Genomic DNA, 13,291 nt, shown 5'->3' with positions numbered 1-13,291 from the left:
AAAATATATATATATACACAAAAAGACACATACTTACATTTCCAGATGTATTCATAACAGACTTTATCTCCCTCTTGCATGCTTTCAGAGATTTCATTTGAATGTAGGCCCTTACTTTATACTGTAAAGAAAATTGTACAGGGTTACGCTAGGAATAAATCAAATTCCAAAAGTGAATTTTCGATCAGCAAACCAATAGTGGTTGGAATTCACCATCTACGTAAAAATCCACCTCTCCATTGTGCCATGTGATCCGATAAAGGGAAACTACAGTGCCAACATGTAGGAATAAATCAACCCACTAAATTTGATTTTAACAAGTTTTACGAAAGCTGTTCATCCACGCGCAGATCTGCTATGTCTGGCAAAAACAAAAAGATCTCAATGATTGACCTTCAAGCTGAATGATCAGTACTTATTAAGCCCAATTAATGTAGTTGGACAATGGCTACACACACTAAGATAAAAGTAATCGTCTGTATGGACTTTTTCAGTAATCCCAATTGACAGCAGACCAATCATTTTGGACCGCAAACAATGATCTGTAGCCAATAAAGTTTAAATGAATGACTGCACATATGGGCAGCTTTAGCCTTAATGTGAGCATGCCACACTTCTGTTTATTAGTTGCTTACAGAACCTAATGTACTATTTACTAAAGCAATTAAGTTTCCCAAGTTCCCCCTGCAAAGGATAGAGCATAGAAGAAACAATGCGTGCTGTATGAAAGTGTGGGGACTCTGTTGGAGAATTAGCCCACAGTCTGCATTATACACACCCCTGGGCGTTACCTTCAATCTAAGAGGATAATGCAGACTGTGGGATGGCGCTTACACAGAGCCCCTGCATTTGCATGCACACAGTATTTTTCCTATGCTATCCTCTACCTGAGCGAAGGGAGAAAAGAAAAACCTCACATTTGTTTTGTTCAGTCATGCAATACACTAGGAACTATATAAACCCCTAAACCAGAAAAAATATTTTTACATTTCTGGGTAGAATTCAGAAACATTAGCTTGAAAAATGTTTTGCTAAATTGTGCCATCTACTGGGTAATTTATATGCTACAGTTTTACAATCTCTGTATCTGCAGGATAGGAGTAAAATTAGCATTTATTTAATTTTACTGACATTACCATAACCCTAATGTTGTCAGACCATGAACCAATTGCTAGGCCACAAGCTAGTAACACCTTTATAAAGACAGGAATCGATTGCCTCTAAACTGTGCTGTGTGAAGCCATATGGAAGCGGATAGGACAGCACTGATCACTTAAACTAACAGCAACAGGAACCTTACGTTCCACTTTTTTATTTTTTCAAATAGTTTGTACCTGATGAATTTTTGACTTGGCAGCTTCTAACTGAGCTCCTCCCTCAGTTTTCATGTTAGGGGCTTCTTTGTTGCTGTTGGTTGTCTGCAGACATGAAAAGTGGTAAGAAGCACTGAGATATAATAATAATAAATATATCTATATCTATATCTATATCTATCTATCTATCTGGAATAGCATGCATCAGTGCTGACTGCCAGCTTACAGAAACACGCTCTCACACGGCATTACTCTACTGTATATACGGACAGGGCATCTCATATGTGGTATACATTACGGTCACCAGTAGTTTATTCAAGGTCTATGGACCAAGATGGATTTTCAAGGAATTCTGAACCTCCAGTGAGCAATATTAATTTATTTTGCTAGAAACATATTTCTAATCTTAAGAGCAAACCTGTGACTGTAGAAAACACAGGACACAGACACTAGCAAATAAATTGTAATAAAACTTTTTGTTTTAAGCAGCACTCTGCAAAGACGATAAAGCTATACTTAAATTACAAAAGAAAATAATTTAGACATGTCCATTTAAAACTATAATGAAGGTACGGACACTTATTCTTTTTTTAAACTCTTTATACTATCCCCGTACACAAAACATTCATATTTTAAAACAGATTCCAGATCTATGTATCAGCTAATGTTCAATGACTTACCTCGCTATTTTTACCATTTTTATTATTGTTGCTGCCCTGCAAGATCATTTTTTCCAGTACCACCAGAAGATGTAAGGCCTTTTCCGTTTGGTATGTTAGAAGATAGAGGTCTATGAGCAAGAAGCATACTGCATGTGCAAATCTCTCTTCTGAAACAAAAAAGCAAAATACACATTCAAGCAAAGGATGAGCAGACCTGGAGGAAAATCTATTCTGTAATGTAAACCTTTGCAGTTTGCGTATTTGTTAAAACAGAAATGAAAAAAAATTCCCATATGTATTAATCAAAACGTGGAAAATATAGAAGCTTATCTATATTTGCCACATTTTGACTAATATATATGGGAAGTTTGTCATTATTTCTGCTTTAATAAAAATGCAGAAATCTGGATTATTACTCTTTACAGGCATAGATCTACTAAAGGATGCACTGAGGTATTCCAATGACACATGAGCAAACATATGCCCTTGTTGAATTCAGCTGGAAAAGTTTCAATGAGAACTCTACTGCCTTTGACAGGTGGTGTTACTGGGTAAACGGCCTTTGAGATTTAATAAATGCAATTTATTGCAGAAAATAGAACAAAAGATTTCTTAACCATATTATAAAAAGCATGTACTAAACAAATGAAAATGGCAGTGAAATTTGGGACTGAAATGCAGTCACATGAAGCATTTAGAAAACTTGCACAATTCATAAAATTTCACACATTTTGCACAGCTGTTGTAAAACCACAGCAAAAAAAAAAAAAAGTAAAAGTAAAGAAAAAGTGCTGGTTAACTGCTAGGCTACATAGATTTAAGAAGCTTTTCATGAAGGAATGCCATTGCCATGCTAGCTGATACCAAGTACAGGAAAACACTTCGACAGGGTTTGGTAAACCATTTATATGCAAATAAAATTAGGACCCTCTCCAAAATTACTGCGGATGTCAAAATAGTAGCTTAACAATGTTTCAAATTGAAGCGATAACAAAACAGAGCAGAGAGCTTTAAACAGGAGCAGTACTGTATGGGGAAGATCTATCAAAGGAAGGTCGCTTTAGTTCAGAAGCTGAAAATGCCCATCCCTATAAATAAATAAATCTCCCAACTCTCCAATCTACTAAAAAAAAATAATAATGCAAAATAAGACATTTCCGCATTCATTTACATAGACAAAGCATTTTATTGGGCACAGAAACCCAATATAATGCATTGTTCATTGAAATTAATGGAAAATGCTTAAGCAAACACAAGCAACATTTATATGCTAGCCGCTGGTTAGCTGAGCAGGTACCAACCTCCAGCACCATTGACAGGGCATGGTGGGATCTGTAGTTCCACAAGAACATCCATACCAAAGCAGCAAGATTATCTTTGGAGCTTTCCGAGGAGATATTGCAAAGCGCCCTTTTGCAGATATTCCGGTTCTATACTACACAATGTAGAAATATATACTTTCCATGATTGTGAGATGTACGAGGTTTGTCATGCAGACACTCTAGTGTAGAAACAGATATGGATAGTCTGCGCTTCCCTAGGGTAGGTAGAGGCAGCCACGGGAATAAATGGTAAGGGAATGGTCCCAAACCCTTGGAGGTGTACAGTGGTCAATAACCTGGCGTGGGGGTGGGGGGGTTTAGGGAGGGCGGTAGGGAAACCTAGCAACAAAGATATAGAAGACACAATAATCTTACATCAAGTAGGCCAGCCGGCGTACGTGTATTTATTGCAGGTAAAATGTCTGAGTACACTCAATCAGCGTAGATAGGCCGTACAGGTGCAAACAAACGGGGTTGAAACGGATTGGGGTACAGTCTTATAGCCAAACGTCTTATGTTGGCAGTAGATAGCTCTTGGTGTTCAGGCCAGCCGGCTGGATAGTAGTAAATCAAGAAGTGCAGTGGAAGAGTCCAGAAACGAACAGTATCTCAGAGGTTGAAATGTAAAGTTCCCATATAGGGTAAGTAGGGTCTAGGAATAAAATAGTCACGTATTCCAAAAAGCTGAGAGATCAGTGTGGCGCTTGTCTGCTAGTCCGTGAACCGGACTAGCAAATAGTAAAGTAAAGACCGTTAACGGTATCCAGAATTGCGGCTAGGAGATATGTGATGCGAGATGAGACTATTTTATTCCTAGACCCTACTTACCCTATATGGGAACTTTACATTTCAACCTCTGAGATACTGTTCGTTTCTGGACTCTTCCACTGCACTTCTTGATTTACTACTATCCAGCCGGCTGGCCTGAACACCAAGAGCTATCTACTGCCAACATAAGACGTTTGGCTATAAGACTGTACCCCAATCCGTTTCAACCCCGTTTGTTTGCACCTGTACGGCCCTATCTACGCTGATTGAGTGTACTCAGACATTTTACCTGCAATAAATACACGTACGCCGGCTGGCCTACTTGATGTAAGATTATTGTGTCTTCTATATGTTTGTTGCTAGGTTTCCCTACCGCCCTCCATAACCCCCCCCCGCGCGCCAGGGTATTGACCACTAGACACTCTAGTGTGTCTGCATGACAACTATCATTCCTTCTCTACTCACTGGCTTTTATGGCTAACTCTGCTACTATTTAGAATATCCTATCATATTACACCAGTGGATAATTCTATTTCCTGGCTCTAGGTATTAGTCACTGTATTTGTGCCCATATCAAATCTTAAAAAAAAAAAAAAAAAAAAAGAATAGAATTGTATATTTTTTAGTAGTCACAAATAGACACACATTCTGAAAAGACAAATTTCTTTGCCAAGAGCAGTGTTTAATCATGGCTGCCCCTGGAAGAACGGAGAAAGCTCAGTTTGTGTGTGCGCGCAGCAGCCACAACTGTACTCTCCATGCCACCGGAGAACTTGCTGTGGCTGCCTGTGGTCCCCCTTGCCAGCAATGCTCATTGCCCAGGGGAGAGGGAGATGTGACTGCAGCACCTGTCTGTGTGCTGCTGTCAGCGCTGTTCAGCGACAGCTTGCTTTGGCCGGGAAAATTGCATTTAGAGCGGCCAGCTATGCGGGGGGTGAGATGGACGTTAAAGCTACTCACCCTGGCTCATGGAACCAGGGTGGATTAAGGCCACAGACTAACCACCCCCAGGGAGGCATCACTGAGCCCAGCGTTTTCCCCCCTGTGTTAAAGTAAATAATATAAAAATTCAAATACATTAAATGAAACTAAATACAGGGCAGGAGCCCTGGAAAACATGCCTGACTCCTGAGGGCACTAAAACTAAACTGGGGCTCCTTCCTGTGGGAGGGGTATAGCAGGGGTGGAGTTACACTTACAGACTTAACTGTTTAAGTGCATGGACTCCTGGTACCACCTACTATACCTCTATGTATCACAGTGTCCCTCAATAGGACATAAGAGAAAACATATATTATCAAATACATCAAAGATGGGAAGGGATAACACATGCAGTATTTTTACAGGTCTTCTCAGCTTTCGGAACTCAACATTTGACAGCTAAGAACTGACCTTAGCGAAAACAAACTTGTGTGCGCTTTTATATATTAAAAAAAAAAAAAAAAAAAACAGAAAAAATACAAACATGAAGAAGAATAAAAAGAAATGCAGGGAGAGTCCTTTTACAAGAATGTGATATAACGCAAGACAGAGAAATTGCTTTGCTATTTATCTTCACAGGGACATAACAGAATTATTTCTTAAAGCAGAGTATTGGTGAAACCCAACCAATCTTAATAGTGAATACATCATTTTAACAATTCTACAGAATAATTAATCAGAAGAGTCAGTCTTATCATACATAGTTATCACACTGGACAGGTTCCACGGCCCAACCAATTAGTTCAAACTGCTTAACCTAATGGGCACAAATAACCCTTTATTTCCCCCAGGCACATAAATATCACATTAAACTATTTTTATTTAATAAATACCCTCCCTGTTGGGAGATTCGGTCTGTTTAACAGTGAATGGCAGAGTAAACCTACAGTGTTTATATGTAGACACTTTAGATGAGTAGATAGATTAGGACATAAATATGCAAGTGCCCAGTGTCTCACCTTTGTCATATCAGCAAGTTTTCCAATACATATTCAAACTGTTACAACATTAGTAGTTGGTACCTTATGCATCTGCAGCAGTGGGAAACTAAGGTTTTCAAACTATTTTCTATGCATAAACCTATATACTGCCACAAAGACCATTGGAATCTGAAGCAAACAAGAATAGCTGCACATACTAATTTACTTTTACATAATGCTGCTAATATTTGAAAGCAGATGAAAATAAACTAATTAGATAAGAAAATGATGACCGATTGTATCTGCAAACTTATGGTTGGCTTCCACTGGCACATGATCCTGAACTGCTGCCAGTTTCCACTTGACCTTGGGAAGAAAGCAACCTCAAAATAAAAATTAGTGAGAGTCTTCACCTCGTCTGTATGGTGTACACGGTCCTTTAGGGCTTTGGGGCGTCGTTCTGGGTATTTTCAGACGCCTACCTAAAATATCAGTGGCAAAAAAGCATAATGGGAAAGAAAGCGTGTAGAAAATGGTTAAAGAGCAAGGGTTTTTTGTTTTGTTTTTTTGTTTAAGGAGGACAATTATACCCAAATACTTTTTAAAGTCATTAAATATATTTTCATATATATGCAAACATTGTTTAAAGCAAAACAATTGTCCTCACAAGTACTAAAGCTCCTGCATTACTGTCATTTTGAAAACTAGGTTACCACAGAGTAGTTTGCCAGGTCTCTTGTGCCTCCACACCTTAAAAGGACCATGTAGAAATGCATTTCGATCCTAAATGTAAAGTCAAACTATTCTGACATTTATACAATCACCAATTTGCAATACATCCTTATAAGTAGTTAAAACATGCATTTCTGAATGCAGTCAGGCAGCATAAATACTATCTGTGTTTAGATGGACAGCTAGTGGCAAAACTAGTTAATTGCAAGTAGCAACTTTAATTGGAAATAATTGTAACAAAGCTTAAGGAGTGGTTTAATGAGTAACAATTGCAACATAATTTGTGCAGCAAATAGCAAATTCCCACTGCATATGAAAGTAACACTTATGTGAAATTCTTCTCCGGATATAATGTTACAAGTCATTGCAGTTATTATAGCAATGTCAGAAAACTACCATTAAAGTAAATGGATTAAATATCAGATGAATCTCTATGTGAAATCAGATAATGGGATGGACAGAAATCACTTAGACACCTACGGCTAGATTTACTAAGCTGCGGGTTTGAAAAAGTGGGGATGTTGCCTATAGCAACCAATCAGATTCTAGCTTTCATTTATTTAGTACTTTCTACAAAATGACAGCTAGAATCTGATTGGTTGCTATAGGCAACATCCCCACTTTTTCAAACCCGCAGCTTAGTAAATCTAGCCCCTAGTGTGGCAGATTTAACAAGCGTTACCATGCAAGCAGAGCTCTGTAAGTGTGTAGCCAGTTTCATCATACCATAGCTTAAAACCAAAAAGTCAAAACTAGGAAATATTTCATGTGAAAACATTGTAAACCCAAACAGCACTTTGCATTTCATTTGGTATAGATATTTACTTATAATTAAATTATTCTAATAAGGCCAAAAATGACGAGAATATAAATAAGAAAGCAGGAAAAATACAAGCAATTTAAAGATATAGAAAGAGAAAAAAACTGCATGAAAGGCAGCATGAACTTACCAAAAGGCTCAATGAATTGATAAAGCTTTTCTCCAATGGCAATTGCTTCCATGTGCTGACGTAGATAATAGAGGATGACTGCCTGATTGTAGTAAAGCATACTGTTCTCCACATCATCTAAGCTGTCCATCTCATCCACAGCTGAATGAACCTAAAAAGAAAGTTTACAAGATGTTTCCAAGCTTCTCTAAACATTTGCTGCCTATTGGATGAGGTAAGGTCCTATAGGTGATGAGAGCTGAAAAGTTTCAAACACTTAAATACACCCACAACTAAAATGTACATTTACAAATATTGTTTAAAATACGAAGGGCACAAACTCCTGACTGTGAGAGCGGGTAGTATACCTCTACTCATCATTTATGGTGTGCAGACAAATCCGAATGGTATAATACTGAAAAGGACGGTCATTGAATTGCAGAAGCCCTGGAATAATATTACTATATACTAGCCACAGAAAGAACTTTTTTTTTTTTTTTTTTTTTAGTTGGAGAACCCCTGTAAGCCTAAACTGCCAACTGCATTTGAAAAAAAATAAAATTATATATTATTATTATTATCAATTTTTATTTATAGGGCGCCACTAGGTGTCCGTAGCACCGTACAGGGACAAACGAAATTACAATACGAGGTGAGACAGCATAGTACAGTAAACAATAAGCACAGTAACTCCGTGAGCTCAAAGCACAGCTAGGGGCGGGGGAGGGGAGAGGGGAAGGTCTGCATACGACGGAGCCCAAGAGGGAGGGCACGAATGACAGGGAGACCCCCAAGGGGGAGAGAGAGGGGACGGGGGGGAAGAGGGTCCTCGAGGAGGAGGGCAATGTAGCTGGAGAGCAGAGTTAACAGTGGTGAAGACAGGAGGAGAGGTGACCCTGCTTAAAGGAGCGTACAATCTAAGGGGTGGGTAGACAGACAGAGATACACACACATACACAATTGCACACAAGAACATATAGTTTATTTATTACCTCATTTCTTAGTTGGTTCAGGGTCTGTTTTAAATTGTCCGTTGTACTTTGGTCACGTTTATAAAACTCTGCAACTGCCATATTCAACATTATTTTGTAGTCATCTTTGTTGATTTCCTTCAGTTCTGCAAGCTGCTGAAGACAGACCTCATAGTTTCCTGTCTAGTGTACAACAGTGATTTGCATAAAGAAAAAAAGAGACAAATCAAAAACAGAATTCTTGAAATGCTGAAAAAATAAGGTGACTAAATAATGTTTTTCAATTTAACGTTTCACACACACACACACACACACACACACACACACACATTACTGAAGGGAATAATTGATCCAGGAACTGGTATGGAAGACAGCCGACTGTAACTATATATGGGGATGATGGTCACTTTAAGCTAAAGACACTGGACGGACATGTCTGAAAATTGGTGCAAAAAACACGGTGGTGGTGCTCAAAGCAACCAGATTTTTCCCATCTAGAAAACATTGGATTGATGACCATTTTCTTTAACAGCGATTTAAGAGGTTTCTGAAAACTATCTCCAGAAAGATTGTCATTATATCTTGATTAAAGGCAAACAAACTAAAATAGTTAAAGTGAAACTAAAACTAAATGACAGCTTGAATTGACTCCAGGGTTTTGAACAATATCAATAGATTTCCCTCAAAATTACACCGCTTTATATTTCTAGAATGAACCTTTAAAGGTATTTTATCTTATAAAAAAAAATACTTTTGCAAACATTAAAGCAATGCATATATTAGATTGTGAAGTGCTAGTTACTAGCAGCATCCAAAAACGTACAAATGTTTCAGGAACAGATCAGAATTGAAGATATCTGACACACAGCTATGGAAATCAATGTTCCTACGCATACAAGAAGTATTAAAGCCAAAGGAAGTATGGGACAAATAAACGTTCTAAAATTAGAATAACTTGCACTCAATTATATTACAAATTGAAACAGATGAAACAATCAAATTACCATGAATGCTTGTAAAGCACACCTGGACAGCTCCTTTTCTTGCTCGGAAATACCAGAGCAGTTGGCAGAACCCTCATGCTTTTCAGTTCCCTGTTCTAGAAGTGATCACAAAAGAATAAATTGATAAATATTCCTTGCATTTTTTGGGGGTAGGGGGTTCTACTTAATCCCCTTCATCATTTCACGTATACACACACATTTAGAAAAAAAAAACCAAATAGATCAACTATAACTGAAGTATACAATGCAAATATGCAGCAATCACTGGTTCTAGCTGTTGAGCAGCCATAGAAAACAGTAGGGGTGCCCTCATGTGAGGTGGGCAAAAACATTAGAGCATTCCAAGTCTGACCATACAGACTTTGCTTTATGTATTTACAAAGTACCTTACCAGAAAGAAATACATTGAGACTTGTTTTCAAATATATCATGTATATATCAAATACAATAGTGACATGGCAACAGAGAATAGGCATTAAATATTGCAATCACAAACATTCTTAGAGAATCGAGTGACAAGTTTCAAAAGATCTTAGACAGGAGGCAGTTTTAAGTGACACTGGCAGATTATTCCACAAAAGTGGAGCAAGGTAGGTGATGGCAGTCCATATTGATTTCTTATTGAATTTAGCAGGCCTCTGGAAGTAGATCTTAGGTGATAAGTGCTGTAAATATTGCAAGGGTAAAATATCTTTAATTTAGGTAATTTGTAAAGAAAACTTTAGGCATAAGCATAAATTGTACTCTAAATCTGGACAGCAAAACAAAATGGCAGATTAAGTTGTGAAATTTATCAAGTATGCAAAGGTGAATTTGGAGGGTTGTACCATACAAATACATCCCTATAGTCTATAATTGGCATCTGTCACATGAAATGTTTTCTGGCCATGGAAGCTAGACTGGATTTTATACAGCAAAGTCTATTTGGAACATCAGGTTGTCTATATGCAAACAAAGCAAATGTATTATACAACCCAAGCATTTTACATGTACACTTGTTTTTGACATACTATTTTGACAATAAATCCCTCCAAAATTTAAATCATCGGTCATGTAAAAGTCATACAAATCAGTAAATTACCTCCTGCTTTATCGGCAGCCATTCTTGGCCTATTTTGAGATTAGCGAGTTCTTGGTGTAACCTCTGAATTCTGCTTATCAGAGTATAGTCTTTGCTGGAAACAGAACAAATGAGTAAAAACAAATTCAATATACAACAGCCTCTTTCTCCTCCTAATTGTAGATGTGAGAGCATCTTTAAATTACCCAGACTCCTGACAACCATATACAAATGTCTTCACATACATGCAGTTCACCCATACAAATCCTTCATTTGCTATGCTTAATGCAAATATAACATCTCAACATATTTCTAATCATATTGAACTACCATTTATAAAACTCTATAAGATTTCTAAGATGACAGGTATGCATACATTGCAAAAAATATATAATTTGTAGGAGATTCAAAGGTTGCTAGAACATAATAATGCAATAACATGCATTGCAGTTGATAAACTAAGCATTTAAGTACACAAGCTTTACATTAGCCAACATATTAGTTCAAACAAATCAAAACAAATAGCTGTTTACCTTATGGCAACATAATACAGAATGGAACATACAAAGAATAAACAATTAATGCAGTGAAGGGATTTCATTCCCTTACATACAGCCCACTTATAACCAGCTTTCATCAATTATTTATATAGCACCACTAATTCTGCAGTGCTTTGCAGAGAATATTTGAGATTCACAACATTCCCTGCCTCATTTCAGTTTAGTCTAAATTTCCCAACACACAGCAGCCAATTAACCTTCCAGATTATGTTTTTGGAGTGTGGGAGGATACCGGAGTACCCAGAGGAAACCGTCCCAAACACATACAAACACAAATAGGGCCCTATTTGGGAATCAAAGTCATGACCCCAGCACTGAGTCAGAAGTGCCAAGCACTAAGGCACTGTGCTGCCCCAGCTGCCCAGTTTTGGCCAACCTGTGGCTCCCCAGCTGTTGTGGATCCTACATGCACTACCAGACTCTGCTGGGACTTGTAGTTCCATAACACATGAAGAAGCACATATTGCATATCTGTGTAAATAAACTAGCAGGTCAGCTTCTGACATCCAGCATACAGCGTTACCACTACTATTACCACACTTCCTCCCCTCTCCCGGGAACGGCCGTCCCTTTAGTACTGCTCCCCCTGACATTACCACTCCAGTAACTCACCGATAAGACAAACCGCCGAGTACTCCCTACAGCTGTGCTCTGCGCATGCGTCCTGACCGCTTCCTATGACGCCCTACGTTTCCGGGAGTATTAACCCCCCTTTCCGCCAGCCGGGGTAAACATGTATGAAGTTTTCCTGTCTCCTATCCTGCAGCCATTAATTCGAAGAACATTTGGTATGGTATTGATAGTTTTTAGTCTTCGGAACAATGGCGGTACTTCACAAATCCTTAATCTGCACAGAGGACACATTGAAGACCTGTCATTTATCTGTCATCTCATGCTACTTACATTTCTTATATTACGTAACTCACCACAGAGTGTGTAAGTGAAATAGGGATATACTGCCTGTCACATGGATCTGTAGCGCCATCTCGTGTGCGATGTTGGTGCATGCTCATGAAGCCAGTACTGGGTTTACTGTGACCACAAGCACAGATTTTATTTATTACTGGTTCTTGTCATTACCTAGAAAGATGAAAAGTCACCATTTTCACTGCTTTGAGAAAGGTGAATGGCAACCGCATGTATTAAAGTTTGTCCACATAGTTGATTTTGGTTGCCAGTCATTTCTTACAGCATACATGACAACTTTTGAATAATAATTTCATCTACACCATGCAAGCATCAACTAAGTGCCAACCATTATGCACTCAACTGGTGTGCCTAGCTCTACCCTGGCTTGTCCTGAACCACAAGGTAGAACTTATAGTTATGTCCACAGAATGCCGCCTGAACGAGTTTGTGTATGGCTGGCATGCCGCTTGACGCTGTATAGAGTACCTGGTATGAAGAAAGATTATTTTTATTGCACTGTAAAATTTATGCCAATGCAGATGATAAACAAGCAGCACAGCAGTGAAATTACTACTGCATTGTTTGATAAATAATAAGGTGTCCCATGCAGACCCAATTGCTTGTGATAATTGGATGAATAAGTATAGCAAATCAAAAAATCCTTATTGCTGCTGTAAATGTATTTTTCTTCTCGATAGGGCTCAATAAATGGGCCCTAAATTCTTTAACTATCACTGGTACATACCATTGTAGTATTCAGTTCAATCTTCAGTTCAATCTGCAAAGACCTCAATTTCACAATTACCCATACTTTCCAACTCTCCTGGAATGTTACCCATTGCAATTTTTAAAGGCCCCATGGCACAAACCAATTACCTGTGTAGCAGTTGCAGAGATCCTATTTCATGCCATTCAGATCCTACTTCAAACCACTTGCAGCGATAAGAGAGTATAATAAGCAGGGGCTCGGCTCAGCAGCCTATTAGGAACATTTTAAAAAGGAAAAAAATACAGGTAGCCCATGGTAGCTCACTATTGTACCAGTAGGTAGGTAAGTAGGTTGAAGCAGAGGACAGTGTAAATTAGCTGTGAGAGCTACTGTACCTTACTTTGGTTCACCAAGGGAAAGATGAACAGACATATTTATTCTTATTTTCATT

General features: G+C 38.3%; 1 protein-coding gene across 2 annotated transcripts in view; it reads right to left on the bottom strand.

The window, feature by feature from the left end:
* Window positions 1-11,927, bottom strand: part of CNOT10 (CCR4-NOT transcription complex subunit 10) — a 78,265-nt gene extending 66,338 nt beyond the window's left edge. Inside the window, exons 1-9 of one of the 2 annotated variants that reach the window (XM_075212390.1) lie at window positions 11,835-11,927; window positions 10,684-10,777; window positions 9,603-9,697; window positions 8,620-8,781; window positions 7,649-7,799; window positions 6,380-6,448; window positions 1,994-2,142; window positions 1,335-1,418; window positions 38-121 (exon numbers count right to left, since the gene is read on the bottom strand). In XM_075212390.1, the coding sequence (XP_075068491.1) occupies window positions 38-121; window positions 1,335-1,418; window positions 1,994-2,142; window positions 6,380-6,448; window positions 7,649-7,799; window positions 8,620-8,781; window positions 9,603-9,697; window positions 10,684-10,705 (816 nt within the window). In that variant the 5' untranslated portion in view covers window positions 10,706-10,777; window positions 11,835-11,927. The remainder of the gene's footprint in view (window positions 1-37; window positions 122-1,334; window positions 1,419-1,993; window positions 2,143-6,379; window positions 6,449-7,648; window positions 7,800-8,619; window positions 8,782-9,602; window positions 9,698-10,683; window positions 10,778-11,834) is intronic. The other variant, XM_075212391.1, reaches the window with a different exon arrangement.
* Window positions 11,928-13,291: the final 1,364 nt, after the last annotated feature.

The sequence above is a fragment of the Mixophyes fleayi genome, chromosome 5 (genome assembly GCF_038048845.1).
Source record: "Mixophyes fleayi isolate aMixFle1 chromosome 5, aMixFle1.hap1, whole genome shotgun sequence".
NCBI classification, from domain to species: Eukaryota; Metazoa; Chordata; class Amphibia; order Anura; family Limnodynastidae; genus Mixophyes; species Mixophyes fleayi.
Note: the sequence above shows the minus strand (reverse complement) of the source record. Positions and strands in the feature narration are given on the sequence as shown.